This window comes from Caretta caretta, chromosome 2 (assembly GCF_965140235.1).
Source record: "Caretta caretta isolate rCarCar2 chromosome 2, rCarCar1.hap1, whole genome shotgun sequence".
Lineage (NCBI taxonomy): Eukaryota > Metazoa > Chordata > Testudines > Cheloniidae > Caretta > Caretta caretta.
Window position 1 is genome coordinate 187,491,763 of NC_134207.1, and position 26,633 is coordinate 187,518,395.

The 26,633-nt window shown below is 42.6% G+C and overlaps 1 protein-coding gene across 10 annotated transcripts in view; it reads left to right on the forward strand.

Moving 5' to 3' along the window:
• MYRIP (myosin VIIA and Rab interacting protein) overlaps window positions 1-26,633 on the forward strand; it is a 359,689-nt gene that overhangs the window by 159,264 nt on the left and 173,792 nt on the right. For all 10 annotated transcript variants that reach the window (XR_012667170.1, XR_007355038.2, XR_007355036.2 and 7 more), the window contains one exon: window positions 13,130-13,351. Coding sequence is in view for 4 of the 10 variants with exons in the window: in XM_048838874.2 (XP_048694831.1) it covers window positions 13,130-13,351 (222 nt within the window). In the remaining 6 variants the exon portion in view is untranslated. The remainder of the gene's footprint in view (window positions 1-13,129; window positions 13,352-26,633) is intronic.

Consider the following 26,633-nt stretch of genomic DNA (forward strand, 5'->3'; position numbering starts at 1 on the left):
GGAATGGTTTTAAACTGCAGCACCCTCCTTTCCCATAGCAAGCAATGCCAGTTGGGTTTGCTGTTTAAAAGGAGGGGCTGTGGATTTGGGTTGGATGTGCAGCACACTCCTCCTCTCACTGCATTCTATTCTCCGGGATGATCCCTTTTAGCCAAGCACAAACAGCCCAGCACGAATGGGGTCCTTTTACTGTTCCCTTACAAAAATTCCCCTATTTCAACCAGGTGACCATGAATGATATCACTCTCCTGAGGCTGACACAGAAAGATAAAGACCGACTTTTGCATGAATGTGACCAAAACCCAGGACCATTCCTGCCATGCTTTGTGCTGTAATGATTCCAGACTACTTGCTACTGGCTTGGTGTGGTAAAGTGTCTTACTGTGGAGGATGAAATAAGGCAGCCCTCCCCAGAAACTTCTGCAAAGGCTTTCAGAGTACCTCCAGGAGAGCTTCATGGAGATGTCCCTGGAGGATTCCCGCTTCATCCCTGGGCATGTTAACAGACTTTTTCAGTAGCTGTACTGGCCGCGAATGCATCCCAATTCTTCAGGGCAAATCAAATACGAAACACAATTGCTTTTAACCCCTGTAGTGTAGTTACAAATGTCCACTCACCAGAGGTGCCTTCTCTGCCTTCAGGATCTGGGAACCCGCCTTGGGAGGGTATTGGCTCCAGGATGAATAAAAGTTCCTCACTGCTGGGGAGAACAGATTCTCCACTTGCCTGCTGCGCATTCTCCTCCTCCTCCTCCATAAAATCCTCCTCCGTGTTGCGTGAGACTTCCCCCCCTTACAGGTATCCATGGACAGTGGTGGGGTACTGGTAGGGTCCCCCCTAGAATGGCATACAGCTGATCATAGAAGCGGCATGTATGGGGCCAGAGCAACCATTTGCCTCCTTTGTCTTTTGGTAGACTTCCCTGAGCTTCTTAACTTTCACGCGGCACTGCTGTGTGTCCCTGTTGTAGCCTCTGTCCACCATGTCCTGTGCGTTTTTGGCATATATATTAGCATTTCTTCTTTTTGATCGGAGTTCTGCCTGCACAGATTCTTCTCCCCATACAGCAATCAGATCCAGTGTCTCCTGTTCGCTCCATGCTGGAGCTCGTTTGCAATTCTGGGACTGCATGGTCACCTGTGCTGCTGAGCTCGCCATGCTGACCAAACAGGAAATGAAATTCAAAAGTTCCTGGGGCTTTTCCTGTGTACCTGGCTAGTGCATCGGAGTTGAAAGTGCTATCCAGAGTGGTCAAATTGGAGCACTCGGGGATAGTTCCCGGAGGCCAATACCGTCGAATTGCACAACGCTACCCCAAATTCCACCCAAGGAGGTCGATTTTAGCGCTAGTCTCCTCGTCGGGGAGGAGTACAGAGTCGATTTTAAGAGCCCTTTAGGTCGACAGAACGGGGTTGGTTGTGTAGCTGCATTGCATATGAAATCGACCTAACGTGGCTAAATTTGATCTAACCTCGTAGTGTAGACCAGGGCTCAGAGTGGGAGAATTGCAGAACTCTAATCCAGGAGAGCTAAAGGCATGAGGTTTAACACCTGAGAGAGTGCACTCAGAGAGACCAGAAAGAGGATAATAGAGCTACAGGTAGCCCTGTGGCCATGACAACATAGATAGAGATACTTTTACAATGACGTTCTGGTACTGATTGTAAATGCAATTAATTAATTTGTGAAGGAGAAAACTCAGTCTTCAGTCTGCAAATCTAGCTGAACCCAACATAGAAACCTCCCCTCCCCCCTCACCACACATGCACTGTTAGAAATGTGAGAAAACGAGGTGAGCACAGGAACAGTAATATATAGAAACAGCTATATAGAAATAATAGTTCTGAGCAATTTCTTTAGAAGTATACTTTGGGTGTTGCTATACAGAATAATAATATAAGGATGGAGAAATGTATGCTGAGATTCTGAGCTACACTGACTGGTAACTGGGTTCAAATAAACTGCTGGTGTAAGCAGGCAAACTGCCATTGATTTCATTGGAGTTGTACTTCAGCAGATAATTTAACCCTTTATGGCTTAGGTTGTAGAGAGGCAGAAAATCAAGCAAATCTGCTGGAAATAGTTAAATATCCGAGGGTCAGTCAAAGAAAAGTGGAATGATAATAAGGTGTAGTACAGGGGTGGGCAAACTACAGCCCAGGGGCCACATCCGGCCCTCAAGCTCCCGCCGGGGAGTGGGATCAGGGGCTTGCCCCGCTCTGCGAGGCTCCCAGAAGCAGTGGCATGTCCCCTCACTGGCTCCTACGCATAAGGGCAGCCAGGGGGCTCCGCGCACTGCCCCTGCAGCTCCCATTGGCTGGGAACTACAGCCAATAGGAGCTACAGGGGTAGTGCCTACGGATGGGGCAGTGCGCAGAGCCTCATGGCCGCGTCTTTGTGTAGGAGCCGGAGTGGGGACATGCAGCTGCTTCGGGGAGCTGCTTGAGGTAAGCACCCCCCAGAGCCTGCACCCCATGACCCCCTCCCATGCCCAATACCTGCCCCAGCCCTGATCCCCCTCCTGCCCTCTGAACCTCTTGGTCCCAGCCTGGAGCACACTCCTGCACCCCCAACCCCTTATCCCTAGCCCCACCCCCCCACACCCCAACCCCCAATTTCGGAAGCATTCATGGCCCACCATACAATTTCCATACCCAGATGTGGCCCTCGGGCCAAAAGGTTTGCCCACCCCTGGTGTGGTAGAATAATGCAAAGGAAAAGATAACGTAAGTTATAGAAGGATACTAGGAAGGCAAAAAACTGAGAAGCGAAGAACACATTTCAGGTTGAAAAATGGGTAGGTTACGTTACATATAGGGAGATAAAGAGACAAGTAATATGAAAAGTTTATATAAATGTAAATGTCCATATAAAATGTAAAAAGGAGAAAAATTCTACAGAGGGATTTAATTAGGGTATTAAAAATGCAATGGTGCTATGCTGCTAGGTCCTTTGGATTTTTAATGGGATAGTATATTGTACTATGCATATCTGTTTTATGGGATGGAAATGTAATATGGATAAAATAAATATTTTATTAATAAAAACTTACAATTTATAGGGATTTTAATGTCAGGAATTACTACTTTTTAAAAAGGGAAAAATTTGTAATGATATAGCAGCTGAATGAAAATACATTAGTTTCATTTTAAAAAGAAAGGTAATCCCATGGTGTTTTAATTATGGAGATGCTAATAGTGGCTCCATATTAATGCTGTGTCCTAGTTATATAAACACGAACATCTGAAACTAGGTTCACAACATTTAATTGCTTGGATCTCAATCATACAAAGACGTTGACTTAAATGGGATTACTCAGCATGTGAAGTTAAGCATGTGTGTAAATTTTTGTAGAATTGGGACCTTGCTGTTAAGATACAGATGAATATTTTGGGGAATGTTTTTGTTTTTTAAACCAAGAAACTCATTTACTTAAGGGAAATTAAACAGTCCATTTTTTGAAATTTTTGCCCTGAGTCTCTTTAAGTCCCTAAATCTGAAAAGACTACTTTGCTTGGAGACTTTAAACTTTCACATGTTCTTCCATAATTTTCAGAATAATCTATTGCATTAGAGCAGTTTATAATATTAAAAAAAAGCAGCTATAATTTTTTTTCTTTTTATTGTAAGTCAGGGAAGCTAATGAATAGTATGTCATTCATCAAAATTAGAGTACACAGCTTTATATATGATAGCATTTTCAAGAGGGGAGTAGAAGGGGATACATAAAATATATACTTGAAAAAAAATAGAACATGTTTTACAAATGCAAAATAGTCTGGCAAAATTTGAATGACAGGACAATGATTTCTGCTTCAAATCCTAGTGATTACATTAACCACTCAAGCTTTGCTCTGGAGATTTCTGACCTCATGAGAACCCCCAAAAGATAGCTTTATAATTTACTTCCTGTTTCTTCTGTGTGTGTCAACTTACCCGTATTCAAAACCCATTAGTCAAATGTGCTGCTCATGCAAACTGGGGGGCATTGAATGTATTCTGGGGAGGCATGAGAAGGCAGAGTGGAGAGTGCTGGGCATGTGCCCAGCTCTGAAGGCAGCACTGCTGCCAGCAGCAGCGCAAAAGTAAGGGTGGCATGGTATGATATTGCCACCCTTACTTCTGCACTGCTGCTGGCGGCGATGCTGTTTCCAGAGCTGGCCAGCCAGAGAGCTGTGTACTATATACTGAAATGGCTCTGTTTGAATGAATGCTTTACTGTTTTTAATATTTAGTGAGAGTTGCATGTTGATGGTTTTTTTTTAATCACTAATTGTACTTGTATGGCAGGACGGGATGCATAAACTACTACAGACACAAGGAAGGGAGTTGCAATCAAATAAGTTTGAGAACCCCTGTTCTAATACAACAGGACAGCAGAAAATGGGGCTAAATATGTCTCTTTTAACAATTTACAAGTTTACACAGGAAGAAGAAAGAATTTAAAATAATATCAATATATTATTCATTAGCTTCTAATTACAGTCCGACATGTCACTCATTTCCAATTGATTATAAACACTAATCTGATGGCTGTACCAGCAACTGGAAAAAAAGCCAACTCCCTTTTAGAGAGATTGGTTCAGTGTCTATACAATGAAAAAGCATGAATCATTCATTTGGTGAAATTGCTTCCGCTGGCCATGAAATTGTTAGGAGATTAGGTTAGAGACTAGCGCAATTAGTGTGGGATTGATGTTGGGCATATGGGCTCACTTCTGAACTTGGTACTGGCTGAATTTATTCTCTCCCTTAGCAATTGCGTTGCCTGTTGTGCATTTTTAAGAAGACGGCATGTGTTAGGCACGCTGACGTTCACAGGGCCCGTCAGCGGTGGAATTGGTTTAGCAACGATTAGCCGTGAGTTTCCACAACTTGGCCTTAATTACGTTTATTTTATGACGTTTAATAAAAGATACAAAGGCCTTTGGTGTACCTACACTTCCCATTATCAGGAACATATGTGAATGAACAAAATCCAATCTTTCCACTGGGTTGGATTTAAAAAAAAAAAGAGAGACGGTATCCTGAATCCATGGTACATCCGTGGTGATCTGCAATCACTGTGCAGATAGTGAATTTTTTTTAAAGCACCCTTCTCAGTAAGGTTTTAGCGTAATAATTTCAGTTGTTAAATGTACAGTACTCATCAGTCTCATAATATGAATTTACTCAGCCCTGGGCATGATTTCTACATGCCCTTTATGGAGGGGTAGTATATGGGGTACTTCCAATCCCCAAAATGTCATGGTAAATGCTTGTTTAATATTCTTGAACTGACATTTATATTTGTTCTTCTCTTAATCTTAGAAAAGGCAAATACTCGTTATCTACAGGCTCCAAAATCCTCCATTACGCTGTAAGACCTTTCCCCCGCACTGAATGGTGTTCTGGTTAGCTCAGCAGTCATGATGCCTCTGCCTCAGCTGGTGCCTTATTGACAGTTCTGGTACCACTGACACTCCTGCAGAAAGTGCTTCAGGCTTGAACTAGACACACTGGGTGGGATGTTCAAAAATGCTCAGCCTATTATCAGTCTATATTAAAATCCCATTGACTTCAATGGGGATAGTGTCAGGGCCAATGCTGAGCCTTTTGCAAATCCCATCTCTTGGGCCTGATTTTGATCTCTCTCTCTCACTGGCTTCATACCGTTACAATGCCATTGACTTCAGTGGATTTACCCACAATTTACACCAGTGTGAATGAGAGCAGAATCAGCCCCTTTATCTCTGTGGTATTCCCTCTTAACCGTCTCAGCTACTTAACCCGCGCGTCAAGCCATCCGGTGGAATGCGGGTCCGCTGCTCTATCTTGGCGTTTATCTATCTGCCACATATTCTTCTCCGCCGGAGAACTGGCAGGATTTGGCAGCCAGGGTGGGCGAGCGGCTGCGGAGATGGACAGGCCTGCTCCGGTGTCTCTCCCTGCGAGGGAGGGCGCTGAACCAGCTAGTCCTGTTCATGCTCTGGCTCAAGACCCTGAGCCCGGTCCCGGGGGCTCCAGAGGATGGCCCTGGAGTTTTTCTGGCTGGGGCTCCACTGGATCTCTGCAGGGGTCCTGAGTCTTCCCCTGGAGGAGGGAGGACAGGTCCTGGTCTGCCTGCGCAGCCAGGTCCATGTGTTTCGCCTCCAGGCCCTGCAGAGACTCCTTTATGGTGCAGGTAGTCCAGTGTGGAGCATGTTGGTGCATGCCTTCCTCCGCCGCCTCTGAGGGCTCCGATATGGCCGGCAGCTCTTTTTTTCTCCATCCGAGGGGCCTTCCACAAGACTTCTCTGAGCTGCTGGCCTTCTACCAGGACCTCCTGCAGACCTGGAAGCTCTTTTCGGCGACCAGGTCCTTTGTGGGCACCGAGGGGGCGGACCTCTTCGCAGAGCCCCTGCTACCCAACCCCAATCTATGTGTGCAGGTGGTGGAGTCTCCCTCAGTGTGCTGGAGGTTGGTCCTGGCAGAAACCACCAGAGTCGGAGACCTCCTGGACTACAATAGGGGGGACTGGGTGGCTCCCCATGTGCTTGGTTGATGCATGGGGCTCTCCACCCTTGCGACCCCCATGCACATACTCCAGGAAGTGGAGGTCACCTTGTCACCCGTTTCTCTGGTCTTCCTGCGAGAGGGCGCTCATTTGCCCACCCCTGACCTCCAGCCCTCCGGACATTTTTCTTCAGCCCCGGTTCTGCAAGCCTCCCCCCCCCCTCCCCCCAGCCGCCTCCTCCCACACGCCGAGCCGGCTGCACGTGCTGTAGCCAGTTCAGTTCCAAACCGTGCCTAGAGTCCATCTGTACACGCTCATGTTCCACACACTGCACTTCCTCACCCTCGCGTACTGCCCCGACACCAAATGGCAGGACTATCATCCACCTAAAGAGGGTTAGGAGCCCTGGTGGGCCAGCCTTTATTCCACCTTGGTCCCACGGCCCGCCGGGGACATCGGTCGGCGGCTCCTTCATGGAGCCAAGAGCACGGGCGTGCACCTGGCACAGTTCACCCCTATACCCGAGGCCTGCCCCTTTTGCGGCGTGAGGGAGAACCTGGCGCACACCTATCTTGTAGCCCCTATTCCGGCTCCTCCAGAACCTCTTGTTGAGGTTCTGGCTGCACTTTTCTCCGCACTTGTTCCTTTTTGCACACCCCACCCGTGGCCCCATGAAGTCGCGAAACCTCCTCGTCAACCTCCTCCTGGCCCTGGCTAAAGTCTCCATCTATAACACCAGGAGGAGGATGCTGGACAAGGGGGTGCTCTGCAACTGTGGGGCCTATTTCGTTCCTCCCTCGTCTCACGCATCCCAGCAGAGTTCCACTGGGCAGTGTCCGCTGGCTCCCTTGATAGCTTTGAGGAGCAGTGGGTGCTGTCTGGGGTTCTCTGCTCGGTATCCTCATCCAGTACCCTCATTTTGAACCTATGACCTCCACTCCGATCCCTGTTTTTCATTAGTTGGGTCCAGTGGTCCCTCCCGCTAGGCCCACCTCCCGGGTTTTCCAAAAAACAAGAAAACCCACCTTCTCAGCTACTAGATGAAGGAGTAACGTCTAGCTGTGACGCTCTGACCTTGCTGAAGTCAATAGGCATTTTGTCATTGACTTCAGTAGGACCAGGATTTTACCTTAGATTCTTTTGTAGCATAGGGAAGAAATACCACTTCTATGACCATTTTATAGAATTCACTTGGCCGGATCCTCATCCTCCTGCATTTACTTCTCTTTGTAAATTAAACAAATTAAAGATGAAGGGAAAAAAATTGAAAACTATCAAGCCAGTGGTAAAAGAACCCACGACTTGGAACAACATCATATGGGTTACAGACATAAAATGCTCAAGGAGAAAATAATCTTTTAGGGAAGAAATATCAGTAAGATAGTGGGGAAGAGAAGAGAATGGCAACTGAAACAATGGGACTATGAAATATTCTCCTTCCTGATTTCTGGTACAACAGGTGGCTGGCTTTATAACCACTTATTAGCTCCTTTGTGAATATTGAGACCGCAGCAACACACTGTTTTTTCCCTGTGTTTTTTTTGTACGTACACTGCACCCCCTGGTGTCACATCCTTGACTGCTGCTGCTAAGTCAATACCCTGTGCACAGAACACAGATGTAGCAAGTTCCCAGAAGGGTCCCCAAATGCAGACTGCTGTGTGTGTGTGTGCACACTAACACTGTCTTCTTTTGCGGGTTACTATACAAATTCAGAAATCGAGTATGCTGATACGACAACAGATAGACAGAACATGCCTGGGCATGTTTATCAAGGGATTCAGTAGATCTAAACAATATGTGTTTTTGACTTTTTCCTGTATTTCATATCGTTATTCAGATATGCCTATTCAATATAGGGCAAACTCAGGGATTGATTTAAATATGTACAATCCTATTTTTATAGCATAGTTACTGTGTTGCTCACATCTATTGCTATCATTCAGTACAGAGAAGGTAAGTGCATATGGACTCTTCCAATTAATTCAAAAAGCTGCACAGGGAAATAGTTAGAACTGATAATGTGCAAGGAATTAGTAACTTGCTACCTGTGAGCCATATTTGGCCCTGATTTGCACCTCAGCATCCCCACTTATTCCAGTACATTAGGGCTGAATTTGTTCCTGCATTTTCATAGAATCGTACATTAGCGCTCGAGAAGTCATCGAGTTCAACTTGCTGTGCTGAGGTGGGACCAATTGAACCTAGCGCAGTGGTTCTCAAACTTTTTTTCCATTGACCACTTGAAAATTGCTGAGAGTCTCGGCGAACCACTGCAATGATCTTTCCAAATGCTGTTTGTACCGTTAGTTAACTATTGTAAAGTGCTTTGGATAAAAGCGCTATAATAAAAACCTTTATAATAATTAATGTTTTTTTGTGCTACAAATAAAGCACATAACTCATATTTTAATATCGGTAGTCTCACCTTTCTAATATGATGGATGTGCCCTCTCTCCCCCACCGCGGTAGCCCCTGAGCTGGGAAGAGTTGGGGGGTCTCTCCCTCTCTCCCCTGCCACAGAGCTGAGCCTGGGCAGGAGGGCCATCTTTCCCTGGCAGCCACAGCCCTGGAGCTGGGGAAAGTCGCCTCTTTCTCTGGCCGCTGCAGCCCTGCACGTTCCAAATTCCCTCCACCCCGTCTTCTCACCCCACTGCCCCCTCCCGCCTACTGTCTGTTCTCCCCCGCCAAGGCCACCACCTCACCTTACATGTGCGTCTTCTCCAGGGTCCAGGTACCTAATTAGCGGCCCTTCATTCTCTCGTGTGCAGCCGCCCAGGTGCGCACCTTAGAGGGAACTATCCGCGGACCACTGGAATGGAGCTCTCGGACCACTGGTTGTCCGCGGACCACAGTTTAAGAATCTCTGATCTAGACCATCCTTGTCAGCTGTTTGTCCAGCCTGCTCTTAAAAACCTCCAGTGATGGGGATTCCACAACCTCCCTTGGCAGCCTATTCCAGAGCTTAACTACTCGTACAGTTGGAAAGTTTTTCCTAATATCTAACTTAAATCTGTCTCTTGCTGCAGATTAAGCCCTTTCCTTTGCAGCAAGGGAGATTTAGGTTAGATATTAGGAAAACCTTTCTAAGGGCATGTCTATATTACAAACTTCTGATGACGCGAGTTACGCTGCAGTTAGTCTAGTGTGTGTGTGTGTGTGTGTGCACTTGGCTCCTTGCGTCGGTGCGGTGCATACTCAATAGGAGTTCTTGTGTCAGTGCATGGGTAAGTATCCCAGTGTGTAACTCGCCATTGTCTTTTGGGAAGTTTTGGCAATGCAGGGTGGGGCAGAAATGAGCCACGTGTGGGAGACTGGCTCTGCGGGGTCAAGTTCCCATCATGCAACTTTCTCTGTCCCATAATGCCATGCCTATCCCATGCTTTTTATGTTTATTTTTAAAATCCCAGTAACCTGCAGGGGATTTGTTGCTGTCCACCAGCTCTGACAAAAGTATGGAGCTTACACAGCTCTGCACGATTGTCGTGAGTGTTGCAAGCACGGAGTGCATGATCCTCTGGATTTGCAGAGCTGCAACAAGAGCCGGCACAATTTCCTAGAGGATAGACTGCTGTGGGAAATAGCGAGAAGAACCAATTCAGGATTGTTTGTGCCCACAATGGTAAATAGCTTGAGAACCTCTGAGCTAGAGCAGTTTTTTCTCAGCCTTTTCAGGCTGGTGACCCCTAACAGTAAGGATTATGGTACTGCACACAAAGAAAATCATACTTAGTAATGATAACTCAGTTGCCTGCATACTGTATTGGTGATGGAACAGACTGATATTTGGATCAGTCACTCAGATGCTATCGTTGTGGGAGGGGGATCCTATAAAGCAGACTAGATAGGTTTTATGACAACTCGTGGGAAATGAAGCAACATATTTTGAACTAGTACCTTTCATATAAGGATCACAATTTTGCTCTTCCTATCACCCACAGGGTTTAGATACAATCAGTATTATTATATCTATTTTAAAGATGGGTAAAGTGAAGCATAGAGAATTTAGTGATATGTCCAAAGTCACTCGGCAAATAAATGGCAGAATTGGGAAGAAAATCCAGGAGTGCTGACTCCTGGTCTCATTCTTACCTCTAGCGCTGGCTCTTTCATCACAAGTATGTTGTTATGACTGCATTCGATTGGTTTCCAAATTACAAGTACCTCTAATCTGTATAATCTGATTTGCACTACATATCTTCAGAGCACCAAGATACCTACTGTAACAGATCATAAATCTTAGTATTAGATAGTCAATCTACAAATCTGGCCTTTTTTTTTTTTTTTTATAAAGCTGGCTACACTCCTTCAGGACATTAAAAACAAATTGAAGCATGGCAGTGACAATGAATGTTTTTTACACAGTATGCAAAAAGAAAAAGAGGAAGGGGACCATCAATCAAAATTTAATCGAGAGAATTAGAACAAAAGCATTATGCTAAATAATGTTCCTAAACTGGCTTTTGTGTAGGATGACATGCCAGAAAACATCCACTACCCAAAGCAGTGACTGAAGTTAAATACATATTTTTTTACATAAACTGTCACAACAATGCCTTTTGGTTCAATCAGAAGAAGGAATGAATTTTAGTCTGACAATATAAGTGTACATTTCTATTTTCTAAAATACACAATTCTATAACAAAGTTCTGTGGCAGAGTTAGATTTGATGGTAGACATTTTGGATACCTTTGCCTCCTTTATATTAAAGATTCTTACAAATGAATCACAAATTGAAAAAGACAATTTTGGTGTGGAGCTTCCTTTCTTCCTTCCCTTTGTGTGGCAGTGTAATGACTAACCACAATACTACAAATGGTTTTCCTCCCTTTACATTTCCCCCTTTTTAAATACAGTCTTCATGCTCACTCTTTAAACATAGTGAGCCAAATTTATCCCTAGCATACCTACTGAGTTTGTGGTGTTATCCCAGGAATTAATTTGCTCCAGTTTACTCAGGCTAAACAAACAGTATTCACTTAACTTGTCCCTGTAAGTGATGTTCTCATGTTTGTTTGAACTGTGATATTTCTACTGGACATTCACAGAAATAAATAATTCCTCCTGGAAAACAAATGTCTTAAATAAAATAAGCTTTTCCTTTGGAACTGCATAGACTTTCTTCTTATGCTTGATCTGCCTATCTGGTGTAACTAAGCAATACTGTATTCTTCAGCTGCTCCGAGATGGATCAATACCACCAGTGGCTGAGTAGGTCCGTGGTGTTAAATATTCAAAACATCTCATGTGCACACAGAACTCAATTTAATACTAAGGTCTGTGTAATTTGGAAAATATACTTTCTATATCACTGTTGTAATTGCATTCCTTTTAGACTTTAACTTTAGAATTGGTTTGTAAGGTTTTCACAAAATGGACTGTTTTCACTTTGAGTTATGAATTTGAGAGGTGGAAATGGCAGATAGAAAGATGAATAGCACCGTACTGAGGGCTTTTTAGAAACATTCCAAGCTTTGTTTACAATGATTTATGTACTGAATCTTAAACCAATGTCTGAATACATATGCACTATCAAATACATATTTTTATCTTTTCTTTTAGCAATGGTGTAATAAAAAAGTGTTAATTTAAATTAAAGTCAATGACTCATGATTGTTTTCCTGTATATTAATCAACATGTCCTGCTTTAAATGAATTTTTGACGTTATCCTATGTTATCCTGGTCATACTAAATAATAAAGATCAGTCATTAGAAGTGGCCAAACTATTCATTATAGTATTATTCTATATAAATGTAGGCCATTTTTATTTAGGAAATTGGTCACGAAACAATCCTGATTTTCTTGTAGTGTATGCATTGATCTTAAGTATTCGCTGAATAATTTCATTGACTATTTTGCAGCCTACACAGTATTTACAAACTGCTCACTTTAATTATATGCTGTTTGCCGTTTGTATTTTGTGGTCAGTCACTTAAGTCACATGTTATTGTTTTCACTCTTTGATTGGATGGCCAATACGTTTTAAATAGTAGAATAGCAAATAATGAATATCACACCTCTGGTATGAATTTTTGGATGAGTATGCACTTGTGCCAAAGCTTATGGAGCTTTCAGGGTTTGGAAACATTTTAACTGATAACAAGTAGTTGGTCAAATATTTGCCCTGATTCAGCAAACTGTTTAAATTTCATTGAAGTTGAGCATGTAATTAAGTGATTGGCTGAATTGGGGCTCTTATTAATAATATAACCCCATGAATCTGATCAGTTTTTTTTAAATAATGTCCAGCCAGCCCTTTCACTTTTGTACAGTGGTTTTCATCTTCAAAGCATTCTAAAAACAGCAACGAATCTTCAAAAAAAACCCTACTAATTATTAAGTGAAGAAGAGGCCCACATTCTCCTCTGTTACATCAGTTTAACTGTGTGAAGTCATATGGTTTGCTCCAGAGCATGGTCCAGAGAGTTGGTGACTTGCCCAAGTGCACAGTTAGAGGCATGATTAGAATGCAGACGCTCCTGATTCCCTGTCCTGTGGCCAGACTATGCATTTCTGTCATGCATTTTTTCCATAGAAGGTTGTTTTGGGGGCCTGATGCGGTTGTAGGAAGGGGGCTATATGATGTACACAGGGAACTCCAAATGGAGTACTGTTTTGATTTGTCGTTTTGTTCCTTCTTTTTGGTTCCAGCGAAATGAAGCAGAAACTTGACGAAGAGGGTAACAAGTGCAGCATCCTTTCTAAGCAGCAGAAGTTTACTGAGCGCTGTTGCATTCGCTGTTGCTCTCCTTTTACATTTCTCATCAATAGCAAGCGTCAGTGCCAAGACTGCAAATACAACATCTGCAAGAACTGCAGCTCCTATCAGAAGAAGGACAAGGCATGGCTCTGCAATGTCTGCCAGCAGGCTAGGTAGGTGCCTATTGTACCATTGCCCGGTAAAGAACAGCTGGACGGAAACCCTGACTTGACCTTTCCTCCTATTCCCTCTCTTTGTCAGCAGTTAACAATGATGAGGTGAAAGACCTAAGAGACAGAATACTCTGGAGTGTCTAGAAGTTGTTGTTAAGGATTCCTTTGGGCCAGGAATGTTTTATTCTAAATCTGCTTTGCTGGAGTGATAAACCAACAAGCACTAATTGGATTTAGTCTGCATAAGGGGTGTGATGGTTAAGTATCTAGATTACTAACGTAAGCACCGATGGTTATAAGGTGGCCAGCCATTTTGCAGCAATCACTTGAGAATAAGGCAGGGAGGGTGAAGAAGGGTCTCTCTCTCAGTAGATTATCCCGCAGTGAATTTGTCTGGAATGCTTTTCTAAATGACAGACTTTCCGTAGAACACTAAAAGCTTCCAAAATACACTCCAAACAATACTGTCATGTTCACAACTGGGACTAGTTCAAAAAATGCTGCCTAATGGAACCTTGGCTAGAATTGCTTCCCCACCCCTTGGGCCTGAGATAACCCACCCTTTTAAGACCACATGAAAAAAAACCCAAACCAGTAAAAAGAGCCAGCCCACATAAAACAGCTCTTCGAGGGCAATCTTCCTGGCAGACATTTGGTCTTGCATGGTTCCATTTCAGTTATGGTAGTTAAACTAAAACAAACTTGGCCCAGGGTGGCCAGGTAATCTCAGTCCTCCTCTCTACTGGTGGGGAAAAGGATAAAGGAGACCACCCTGATCCATTTTCCAGGGTCCAATCCACTCCTGTCTAAGAGGAAGCACTGCTGTTTCTTATCAGGAGCTCTAGTGGGTTTTAGCCCACAAAAGCTTATGCCCAAATGAATTTGTTAGTCTCTAAGGTGCCACAAATACTCCTCATTCTTTTTGTTAGATATTAATAGCATCCCATGAACCACAGCTGTCAGCTCCACCATTTGCCTAGTTGCTTGGTCAGGTTCTGGTGCCCCGATGCAGCATGAAATACCCTTCTCTGCCTCCCTACAGCACAAAAAAGGGGAGCAGCAGGGGCATAGGGAGAAGAGGAAGCAGCAGCCCCCCACATCACATTGAAGTCAGCATTTATATCAGTGCAACCTCATTGGGCTTGATTCTGAACTTATTTACAACTGTGTAGATCAGGAGTAATTCCAGTGAATTAAATAGGGTTGCACTAGTGTAAGTGAGATCAAATCAGGCACATTGTATTCCACGTAATATAAAAGCTGATAATAATATTGCTTGGTGGCCGTGTCATCTCTAACAGCTAGCAAACGCATTTGCCTACCTTCCGATGTTGGTGATCAGTTCTGAAAGAAGGTGTTGGTTTTTTAAATGGTGTGGTGTTTTCAGCTCCCCTGGCTTCCTCCACAGGGGACCCAGAGCCCCCTAAACTGCAGGAGGCACCCCCGGCCCTTGGGCGGACTTGCCCGGAGTTGCTCGTTCCCCCTCCACTCCGCCGCCAGCCCGCAGAACCACCCAAAACCCTCCAGCGGCCACCCAGGTAAGGCCTGGTCTGGCCTGGCCGGCCAGCGTAGACATACCAACCTAGCTTTGATCTAGCTAGCTTGAATAGCAATAGCAGTGAAGCCATGGAAGACACATGGGCTAGCTGCTCAAATACATATTCAGGTTCAGGGGCTGCCACCTCTGCTGGGCTGCTTCATTGCCATTGTTATTTGAGCTAGCTAGATCAAAGCCAGCTCAGGTGTTCCTATACATGCCATCTCTGATTGTGGTGTAGACCTATCCTAAGTCTCTTCCTGATGAATGTAGTAAATAAGGAATTCTTAGGCTACTGTGCTACGATGTCACCTCACATTTTTATAGAGGCTAAATTTTAAAAAATGAATACTGCGGTAGTTCCCTCTGATCACTTTTCTCCAGCAGTTACCTTAAACTGTTAATCAGTGCGGTGATCATCTACTGTGGATTAAGGTTATGTTCCTGCAGGTTAAAAACATACAGAGGAAACTAATAAAAGATAATTAGTGTGGCTATTTCAACAGGATATTTGGTTATTATCTAATACAAAGCATGAATATAGAATAGCTCTTTGGTCTGTCTACCTGCATTTTGTTCCTTTGTACTCAGACTATGTTAAGTAAAGAGGAGGATTTTGTGGGTAGTGTAGATAGCTATGGAGTAGATGCAATAAAACACGAGCAAATAAAAAAATAACTGCCTTTTTGTTAAGGGTTATTTTAGCTAGAGAGAATGGAATGCTGCTGCTGAGTTCTAAAGTTTAGTTTCTAAAGCTTAAACCTTATGAAATCTGTCTAATTTCAAACTTGAACCTAGGAATTAGGTTTCATCAAAATCTGGTCTTTGACCTTTTGTTGAACGTTAAAACCAAATTTTTGACAGTTTTGAATAGGAATGATGTATTTTGTGCTTTTAATGGGGTTTTCTGTTAATACTTCTGTATCTATTGGTCATATCTCTATTCCCAACTTTCAATGTGGACAGAATCAAGTAATGTCATGAACCCACTTAGAAACATTTTTTCACTTTGCGAAACTTCAGTGATGAAACACCCAAAATTCACAAAACGATGGGCAATATATTACAGAACAAAGTTCTCCTTTCTGCAGTCCAGACAGGTTCAGACAAATATAAATCTCTAAACTCAGTAGGCATAAAATTATATGAATTGAAACTGCTAAAAAAGTGTAACAAAATCAAAGTGAAACTCAGCTTGACGGCCATATATAGCTAACAGCTGTCAACTGAAAGGTTTTGACACAAATTGCATGAAGCATGCAGCAAAGTGGTGCAAAAGGCACCAAAAATACTGCTTTGTATATCAAAGTATCCTGCAAAATTTTAAAAACTCTTGTGTATAGAAATATAGATCTATAGAGATGTTTTATATAGACTAGGTACCGATGTATTAAATGTTGCCGACCAGATATCTAGAATACCTGTTTTTTAGTTTGTTTATTTATTAGTAGCATTCTGTGAAGTGTTTATTTTTTTACTGACAATTTATATTTACATCTACTGTCTCAAGGGGACAAATATGCCCAACATCAGCAGCTAGCTCATGGATCTCAATATCATGTGATGCTGGCTCTGAGATTGGTAGCACTGATGTTGCAAGAAGATCAATAAAATAACCAGGAGACTCCTCCCCTTTTATGCACAGATACATCATAACTGAAAGACTTTTTGCACTTTCAGCCTCTTTTTTTATACTTTTTACTTTTAAAGGTAATGGGGATCAAAGGCCTTGCTTATGCAAGATGCTTCAAAATTCTGGGATTGTGGCTTCAGGCATAGCCCTCAGTTAGTGGTGATGCCGAAATGGCAATAAACTAGGAGGAACTATGAATCAGAGACACAGCTCCGAGCTACTTCCTCTTCGCTTCCTGGGACAGTAATTTACTGCCAGCCTACAATAATAGATTACTGGCTCAACTACTTTGATCAAGGCTATGATTGGTCTTCACCCCACCTTGCCAATCTGTTTTGAGGAGGGAGAAAATAGAAACTAGTATGGTTACTTGACTATGCGTCTGCATTGTTGCGTAGGGATGTGAAAGGAGTTCTTACTCCCCCTTATTCCTGTGTGAGCATTTTGAATCCAAATCACAGCCTAGCTGTATAATGAAATATCTCTGTTCGTTCTTCTGAAGCTCTGCAATAATTTGAATGGATTCATTACACACACCTGCTGATTATTTTATTGTATGGTTCATTTATTTGTTGTACCTTTACCTCAGGAATAAAACTGAGGCCCTGCCTCCTGGAATCACAAGAGTAGAACCACTGAAGTTGACAGGGCTACTCATGGGGATAAGGGTTGCGGGGTTGGTCTCTTGTTTAACTCTGCTGAAATTAAGCCGTTAACGTACCATGAATTTTTGAGGGTTTTTTAAATTATTATTTTTAATGTTGTTGTTGACATGTTATGAAAACGTATTTGAGACATATAAATTAATAGATTTATTGGGGCTCTGTTAAGGATAACAAATTGATTTCTCCAAATTAGACAGGATAGTTTTAGGGTTTTTTCCCAGGTGTGTAGAAATCTCAACTGACACATTTTCAGAAGCCGTGAGCATAGAAAACAGAATGATCCACTTTCACTTAAGATTTTTTTATCATAAGAATACATTTTTTTTCAGTTTTTGAAGGTGACTTCATTACTTCAATCTCCACTAATGTCAAACTGGCACCTTTCTTGAATAATCTACCATGAGAACAGGCAATGATGCTAACTGGCCCTGCCATTGCACCTCTATTCTGCCCTGTAAGGACCATCTCTAGAGATGAGACGTTTCCATGCTCATTCAGCCCTTGACTTCTCTCTTGAGGCTGCCAGTGGAGGTGCAGTCAGTGCCAGTTGTTTTTGTGAAGTGGACACCATTCTGCTAGGATCTGGTCTGAGACCATAAACTTGTTTCCAATAGGCTTCTGAGCAGCCTTAAGATAGTAATGATTTTCAGACTGCTAAACTGGGCTGTGTTCAAAATGGTAACCCAGAGATAAAAGGATGTATGTCGCATACCAAACTCATAGGCCATTGAATGCCTAAATATGTCCTTTTTTAAAACTGTGTATTTGCTTATAACTGCTCACTGTCAATGCTGAATGAGGAGTTAGCAAATACCTGTGATTCTCTGGTTAAATACTTCGTTTCAGAAGCATAGTACAGTGCAAAGGATAAGTGGTCCATTTTGACAGAGTTCTCTCAGTTCACACCCTTAGTACAATGCTGTTCAGTCAGTACAGCGGGGCTTGGAGAGGAACATAAGGAAAATCTAAGCATCTTTTATAGAAGGACTTTTCAGAATGACACTAGGCTAATTTAAAAATAGAATTTGTGTCTGCCACCTTTTTTTTCCTTGACTGTGAGACTAAAGATTAATCAGTGTTACCATGTAACTTACTACACAACAAATCTGAAATCTTGATTCCAAACTCAGTGATGCTTCTCACTGCTGCTTGATCAAAAACAGCTTTGGATTCTTGCAATTGGAGCTTTCTAATCATAGCTGATAACCTTGCACTGAAAAAGTACATGCTGCATCAAGCACGGAAAGAAGACACTCAAGAAAGCAGTTTGAAAATATAATTTACAGAGATCTTAAACCAAATCCTTAAGGCACTGTTGGGTTGGCTTTGTAGTCTAGTTGAAAGAAAAGACTCAGGTCATGTGCTTGCTCCCCGGCCATGAAGTGTGGAGAGTGCTGAAGAGGAAATACTTTCAAACCAAAGGTACAGGGTTTGCTCTAGAAACACAACCCTTCCCTCTGACCAATGCCTGGAACAACAATAAAAGACTCCAGAACACTGTATAATTAAATAATTAGTAAAAGTATACTTAATCATGCCTCAGTGTGGGGGGCTCACCTAGATGACCTCTTGAGGTCCCTTCCAGCTCTACATTTCTGTTATTACCTCCAAGAACTATGCAAAAAATGTTAAGCACTTAAACCTTAGGAAATGGCAGAATTAAGGTTTCTCTGTGCAACCTTATTTCTGCCCTCCTGTGAGCATGCATTATGATCACATGCCATTTATTTCCACTGGACCCCTGCCTCATTCAGCAAGTGGGTAGTTTTTCAATGTTTCAATAAATAAGCAACTGAGAACAGGATCTTAAATGTTAAGTGCTGGGAAACCTTAACTATTGGCAGCTACTAGCTCCATCTATAATAACAGAACAAAAGGAATATTGTTAATGTCTTCAGTGGTGGGCAAGGCATGTGGTAAGAACTCATTTGGAAGCTTACGCGCTTCCATTGCTGCTGGGTGACCCAGGTATGTTCTGGCATTCCATTTATTGGAGGGAGTGTTTGCTGGGAAACTGCCGCTGGAAAACACTTACGTACCTTTAAACTTCTGAAAACAAAACCACAGAGGAGCAAGTGTGACAGGCAGATTATGTTTTCCTTTAAGCACAAACTTTCTCTGGCTCTTCTGCTTGCCATTAAAAAAAAAAAAATTCTAGCATTTTGCCCAAAGACACTCCTCTTAGAGCTGTGAACTCCTGCCTGCTGCAAGTGCTGTGCCTCAACATTATTTCCATACACCAGGCTTTGAGTCTACAACAGGATGCATTCACCATGGTGTTTGCTCGCTCTCACTTTTTCCTTAGAGCTTCTTTACCCATCTTAGGGAAGAGACAGTCCAGAAGAGTGACAATAGTATTTTCTTTCACAAAAGAGCGAGAGAGCTCATGCTAATTCTTAGTTTAGTCACGTGAGCATTTCAAATTGCACTTTTTCCTCCTTTTCCCCCGCCTTCACCCTTACAGGCAGGGGATGGGCAGCCAAGGTTGAGAATGCTGCTGAGTAACACCTGCAGTATTTATTTATTAGTTCAGCAAGAAAACAGTCTTAGATGAGTTTCATTTAACAAGGAAAATTCATAACTACTTTATACAAAATTGTTATTTTTGGCACTGTAGTTAAATCAGCACATTTGTCACAGTCTCCCTACAGTCACTGGTTTGTAACTCAGTTGTAAATATTTGCTGTAGGCCCGTGACCTGGAACTTGTCATGCGTCATATTTCAGTGAATAAATTACTAACAACATTGCTGTTAATAATTTTGAAACCCAATTTATTGGCTCAGTTGTGTAATTAAGGAGTGATGTGGAGCTGCACTGGGAAAGGCTGTGGCCTGGTCTACAGTAGAAAATTAGGTCGGCATAACTACGTTGCTCAAAGGTGTGAAAAATCCACATCCCTGAGCAGTGTAGTTAAGCCAGCCTAAGTCCTCATGTAGACAGTGCTAGGTTGACAGAAGAATTCTTCCACTGACCTAGCTACTGCCTCTCAAGGACGTTGAGTACCCACACACATGGAAGAATCCCTCCCATTGGCATAGGTAGTGTCTACACTGAAGCGCTATAGTGGCACAGCTGTGCCACTCTAACATTTTAAGTGTAGATAAACCCCAAGGGTGCGGGCTCTGTGGGGGGAGGAAGGGGAAGCTGGGGAAGAGGGGTAAGACATTCCTTGCCTCTCCCAGGCTGGAGAGCAGGCAGAACTGGATTATTGACATGGCTGTGCAGAGCATTACAACTGGGGATGTACGCTGATTTAACTGGATTTGTTGTTGTAACTATTATACAAATATTTCAGCCTAGTAACCAAGGTGAAAGAAATATTAAAGGGTAAATCTTCATTAATGTGCACAGGGAGGTAAATGCAAAACTCTATTATTGTGGACATGGCCAGCCTGAAAGCCATATATTGTAAACAAGTATTTCTTTACCTATTTATAACTCTCTCACAGTCTGCGCATTGCTTATCTTGGACAATGAAAATCAATTAAGGTGATTCCAAGTTCTCAGTGCTGTAACGTTTGGGTTGTCAACACTTGAAGGAAATTTGTCCTTGCTATAAAACCAGTGTTTTCAATGGAATTTAAAAGAATAACGGAGGGAACATTTTTCTGTGGGTCTTAAGGGTTTGTTTTTATAAAACAAATTTTTTAGATGCAGTGGAGTTGCCACCTTACTAAGGGCTTGTCCAAACTGGGGTTTCACACTGAGATAAACTACGCCAGCACAAGTCATGGTTCACTGGGCATGGATTGTCTACACTAAGGGCTTGCACAAATGCAGCTATGTTGGTGTAAAATAACCCAGTGCAGACAAGGCCTACAAGTCAGACAGTCTAGCGCCCACAGCAATGCACCCCAAAGAATCACTTATAAAGAACAAAGGAAAGAAATGCCAACTCCTAAGCAAAGAATAGGGCCGGGGATGAGGAGTTCAAACTTTGGCGTGCAGCAGGCAGGCTGCCCTGGGGTGGGGGCTGGAGCCAGAGAGGAGGACTCCCCCGCAGCCCTTTCCCCACCGGTAGCAGCGAGCTCCGGGGAAGGGGCCCCTCTCTCCTCCCCTTATTGACAAAAATAAGGGTGCCTCATATGCAGACCAGGGATACTTTCTGAAATCAATTCAAAATTGTATCTTAGCAATGTCTTAAGGTTTGGGAAACAAATCCTTCATTGTACGCAGTGAGAGAAATCATTATATCTGTGTTCTGAGAAACTAGAGAAGGTTAGATTGTTGTTGTTTTTTCCTTTTGTTTTTTGAGTCTTGGGATACAGTTGGGTCATGTTGTCAAGCATTTTTCTGCAACCACAAGGGCTAGAAACTCACATAAAAAAAGCTGAGATTCTCACCTAGTCATATGCTTCCAGGTGCTGGGGCTTTAAGAAATATGCCAAATATCACTAGACTTGTTATAGAATTATGAGAGTTGCCCACACTATTACACCAATTTACTAATTTGTAATTTACATCACCTAGCATGTTCCCTCTGGATTTGACCCTCTGTATGAATGTCTGTTCCAGATAACTCAAGTGAAACTGTCTCAAAGTTCAATGGAAACTGATTTAAATCCTTTCAAATGCTAGAGAAAAGTGAACACCACTTTTGTGAACGGGTGAACAGTATTGCACTTTTGTGCTAAAGATGTGTGAAGACCTTTTAAATAATTATTTTCTCTTTCTAAACCTATATGCTAATAGTTTAATAAAGAAAAGTAGTACAAAACTCAGTCTCCAGAGTACATACTATTTCTAAACTTGAGTTTAATTCATGCATTTTCCACTTGTGCCTTCACAAGAGAACATTGCTTCGGTGTGTATAAAACCTCATTAATTTAGAACTTTCCTCAAAGTAATTGAATATAGTATCACAGTCCACTTGAATTTTCTTTTAAATCTAAACAGTGAGTTATCCACAGTGAGAATGACTTTCTCCAAATATTGGGGTAACTTGTGGATTGAAGTTGCTGAAAGGCATGTTAAACAAAAAAAACTGTCCTCCCACAGTGGAGTTTCATAACTGACACTTGTTTTCTTACTGTTTAGAGTCCTATAAAACATCTTCTGCACAAATGAACCATATAAAGATGTCTCATCCTATTCATTAGTACATGGGAATTCAATCAGACATCAGAATTATATGAAAGATACTGTGTACTTTCACGTGAAGGATGAAATGTTCAAAAATTCATAAGTGACTTAAGAGTCTAAGTTCCTTGAGAGTTAAGCTCCTAAGTCACTTAGGCCTGATCTACACATAAAAATTAGAATGACCTAGCTACATTGCTCAGGACTGTGAAAAATTTCACACCCTGTATGGTGTAGTTAGGTCAATCTGATCCCCACTGTAGACTCAGGTAAGTTGGTGGAAGAATTCTTCTATCAACCTAACTACTGCCTCTCAGAGAGGTGGAATGCCTACACTGATGGAAAAACCCCTCCTGTTGATGTAGGAATTGTGTACACTAAAGCACTGTAGTGACAACTCTGTTATCTGTGTGGCTGTAGCCACTCTACTGTAGACAAGGCCTTAAATATTTTTGAAAATATTGATTTAGGCAGTTTGCAGAGATTCTTGAGGGCAAGCTGCACTTGCTTGCAGTTTAAAACCCCAGGTTTTCCTTTCACAAGCTAGAAATCCCTTTAGCCTCGGTTCAGCCCTTCTCTCCTAGTCCAGTCTTTGTTCCTTAGGTGTTTCCAGCAATCTTTTTGGACGGAGAGTCAGTGAAGAACCACGATGATATCACTCCCCTGCCTTAAATAGCTTTTGCGTATGGTGGGAAACCTTTGTCACCCAGATTGGTTTCCATGCCCAGTCAGTGGACAAACACTGATAATCTAAGATGGAGTCCAGTATCAGGTGATCTGGTCACATGCCCCTGTAGAGCTATAGCTGCCATGACTTAGAGGCTGTTTGTAGCATCCTCAGGAAAGGTCCCCACGAAGGTTCCCCCATGGGAGATTAGCATCTTCTAAGACCTGTTGTTCTCCCTAATGGCCCTTCCCAGGCGGCCATCTAGGCTGATTGCATTCTGCCCAGTGGGCATTCCCCATGTGTAAACACATTTGTAATAGATGTAATATTCCTAACTTCAGATACCAAAAACACCATCCTGGCCGCTATGGATGTAGAAGCCCTCTATTCCAACATTCCACACAAAGATGGAGTACAAGCTGTCAGGAACAGTATCCCCGATAATGTCACGTCAAACCTGGTGGCTAAACTTTGTGACTTTGTCCTCACCCATAACTATTTCACATTTGGGGACAATGTATACCTTCAAATCAGCGGCACTGCTATGGGTACCCGCATGGCCCCACAGTATGCCAACATTTTTATGGCTGACTAAGAACAAGGCTTCCTCAGCTCTCGTCCCCTAATGCCCCTACTCTACTTGCGCTACATTGATGACATCTTCATCATCTGGACCCATGGAAAAGAAGCCCTTGAGGAATTCCACCATGATTTCAACAATTTCCATCCCCCCATCAACCTCAGCCAGGACCAGTCCACACAAGAGATCTACTTCCTGGACACTACGGTGCTAATAAGCGATGGTCACATAAACACCACCCTATACCGGAAACCTACTGACGGCTATACTTACCTACATGCCTCCAGCTTTCATCCAGACCACACCACACAATCCATTGTCTACAGCCAAGCTCTACGATACAATTGCATTTGCTCCAACCCCTCAGACAGAGACAAACACCTACAGGATCTCTATCAAGCAGTCTTAAAACTACAATACCCACCTGCTGCAGTGAAGAAACAGATGGACAGAGCCAGAAGAGTACCCAGAAGTTACCTACTACAGGACAGGCCCAACAAAGAAAATAACAGAACGCCACTAGCCATCACCTTCAGCCCCCAACTAAAACCTCTCCAACGCATCATCAAGGATCTACAACCTATCCTGAAGGATGACCCATCACTCTCACAGATCTTGGGAGACAGGTCAGTCCTTATTTACAGACCGCCCCCCAACCTGAAGCAAATACTCACCAGCAACCACACAACAGAACCACTGACCCAGGAACCTATCCTTGCAACAAAGCCCGTTGCCAACTGTGTCCACGTATCTATTCAGGGGACACCATCATAGGGCCTAATCACATCAGCCACACTATCAGAGGCTCGTTCACCTGTGCATCTACCAATGTGATATATGCCATTATGTGCCAGCAATGCCCCTCTGCCATGTACATTGGCCAAACTGGACAGTCTCTACGTAAAAGAATAAATGGACACAAATCAGACGTCAAGAATTATAACATTCAAAAACCGGTTGGAGAGCACTTCAATCTCTTTGGCCACTCGATTACAGACCTAAAAGTGGCAATTCTTCAACAAAAAAACTTCAAAAACAGACTCCAACGAGAGACTGCTGAACTGGAATTAATTTGCATACTGGATACAATTACTGTTCTTGTCAACTCCTGGAAATGGCCCACCTTGATTATCACTACAAAAGGTTCCTCCTGCCCCCCGCTCTCCTGCTGGTAATAGCTCACCTTTCCTGATCACTCTGGTTACAGTCTGTATGGTAACACCCATTGTTTCATGTTCTCTCTGTATATAAAATCTCCCCATTATATTTTCCATTGTATGCATCTGATGAAGTGAGCTGTAGCTCATGAAAGCTTATGCTCAAATAAATTTGTTAGTCTCTAAGGTGCCACAAGTACTCCTTTTCTTTTTGCGGATACAGACTAACACGGCTGCTACTCTGAAACCTGTCAAAATGATACATGCATTCAAAATAGGCTAATCGTATTCAGTGAATCATAAGCTTTTCAATGATTGGCCAATGGGAGCTGCAGGGGTGGTGCTTGTGGACGGGGCAGCATGCAGAGCCGCCTGGCCACTCCTCCGCCTAGCAGCTAGAGCAGGGACATGACGCTGCTTCTGGGAGCCACCTGAGGTTAGTGGTGTCTGGAGCCATGGCTGGCCGGAAGCTTGCCTTAGCCCTGCTGAGCTGCCGACTGGACTTTTAACGCCAGGGTCCCTTTTCGACTGGGCATTCCAGTTGAAAACCAGAAGCCTGGCAACGCTACTTTGTGTAGTATAGGATTCATCTTATAATAGAACTTTAATATTTCTGGAATTTGTTTATAGCTGTGTCTGTATAGGTCCTCAGGAGAATTGAAGAAAACAGCTTTTTTCTTTCCTCACATTTTATTAAGTGCATACCTTAAAAGTTTGTTGTATGTTTGTACTGAGATTTCTATTTCATTTACATTCCATTGCTTTTCTCTACAAAATGTGTTCTCTCCAGATAAGTTATGTTGTTTAGTTTAAATATATATGATATATTTTAAATTATTAGACTGTCTCCTTGTACTATTTAGTTTAATGTTAATATTAAAGGAGAAAAACTATTTCTTTGTTTTTAGTATTCCCTGTTGTTGAACCTTACTTGCGTCAGTAATTAAATTGCTGTTTAGGAGGGGAAAAAAAAAGAATATTGTCATATGTATCTTCAGAGTCTCAATCTGGAGTTATTTTTGGTTGCTCTTTACAACATTTAATCTGGTACTTATTGTGGTGTGTGATTGAAGGATGATAAGGTACTAGTTAAAATATAACAATTCACATAATATAGCAAATTGTATTGTCTTAATGGAATTGGAATTTAAATACAGGAATTCTTTTTAAAATATGAACTGCAATGGAACAGGTAGACAGTTTATCAAGGTCTCTCCTATCTGCAATACACAGTATATTTTACCTTGATGAACTTGCACCATGACTTATACTGATGTAAAAATGTTGGATTTAGAGCAATTGTTTTTGATAATGTTAAAACTTGCAACACAAAAACACAAATCTGTGGTCGGTATGCAGGCAAAACTCCCATTAGAGAGTCGGTAGAAGTTTTGCTTGCATAAGGGCTGCAGGAACAGTAGTGAATAAAACCCTAATCCTGCAGTTGACTCTGCCTTAGGGAAACCCCATGGACTTCAATGGGGCTCTGTGGGGGGAAAAAGAGTCTGCTTGTACAGAGCCCCATTAAAGCCAATGAGAGTCTGCCCACTCAGAATCAATTGCAGGATTGCTTCCACTGTTTGTCCTTTTGTTTGTTCTGATGCACAGCGTACAATCAGTAAGCTCTGAAGTATGTTTCAGTGTGTCCATTTTGATACATTTTATGGAAGAAAATACCCTGTACAATATAAACCTTGTGATATGAGATAAAAATAACATGGACAAACTGAGACAATAGTGGCTATTTCATCTCTTTGGTTTGTGCTAGATTGGTTGGTAGGTAATTTCCGTACGATCCCACTTAATTCTGCATTCCTCAGATCCGCTCCCTTCTATTCTACAAACTTCACCTCGAACACATTCCATCTAGAACTGTGCAGAGTCGCTTAATTTCCCTGTGCCTCGATTGCATCTGTACAATGGGGATGATGATACTTCCTTAGTCTCTTTTGCCTGTTTGCT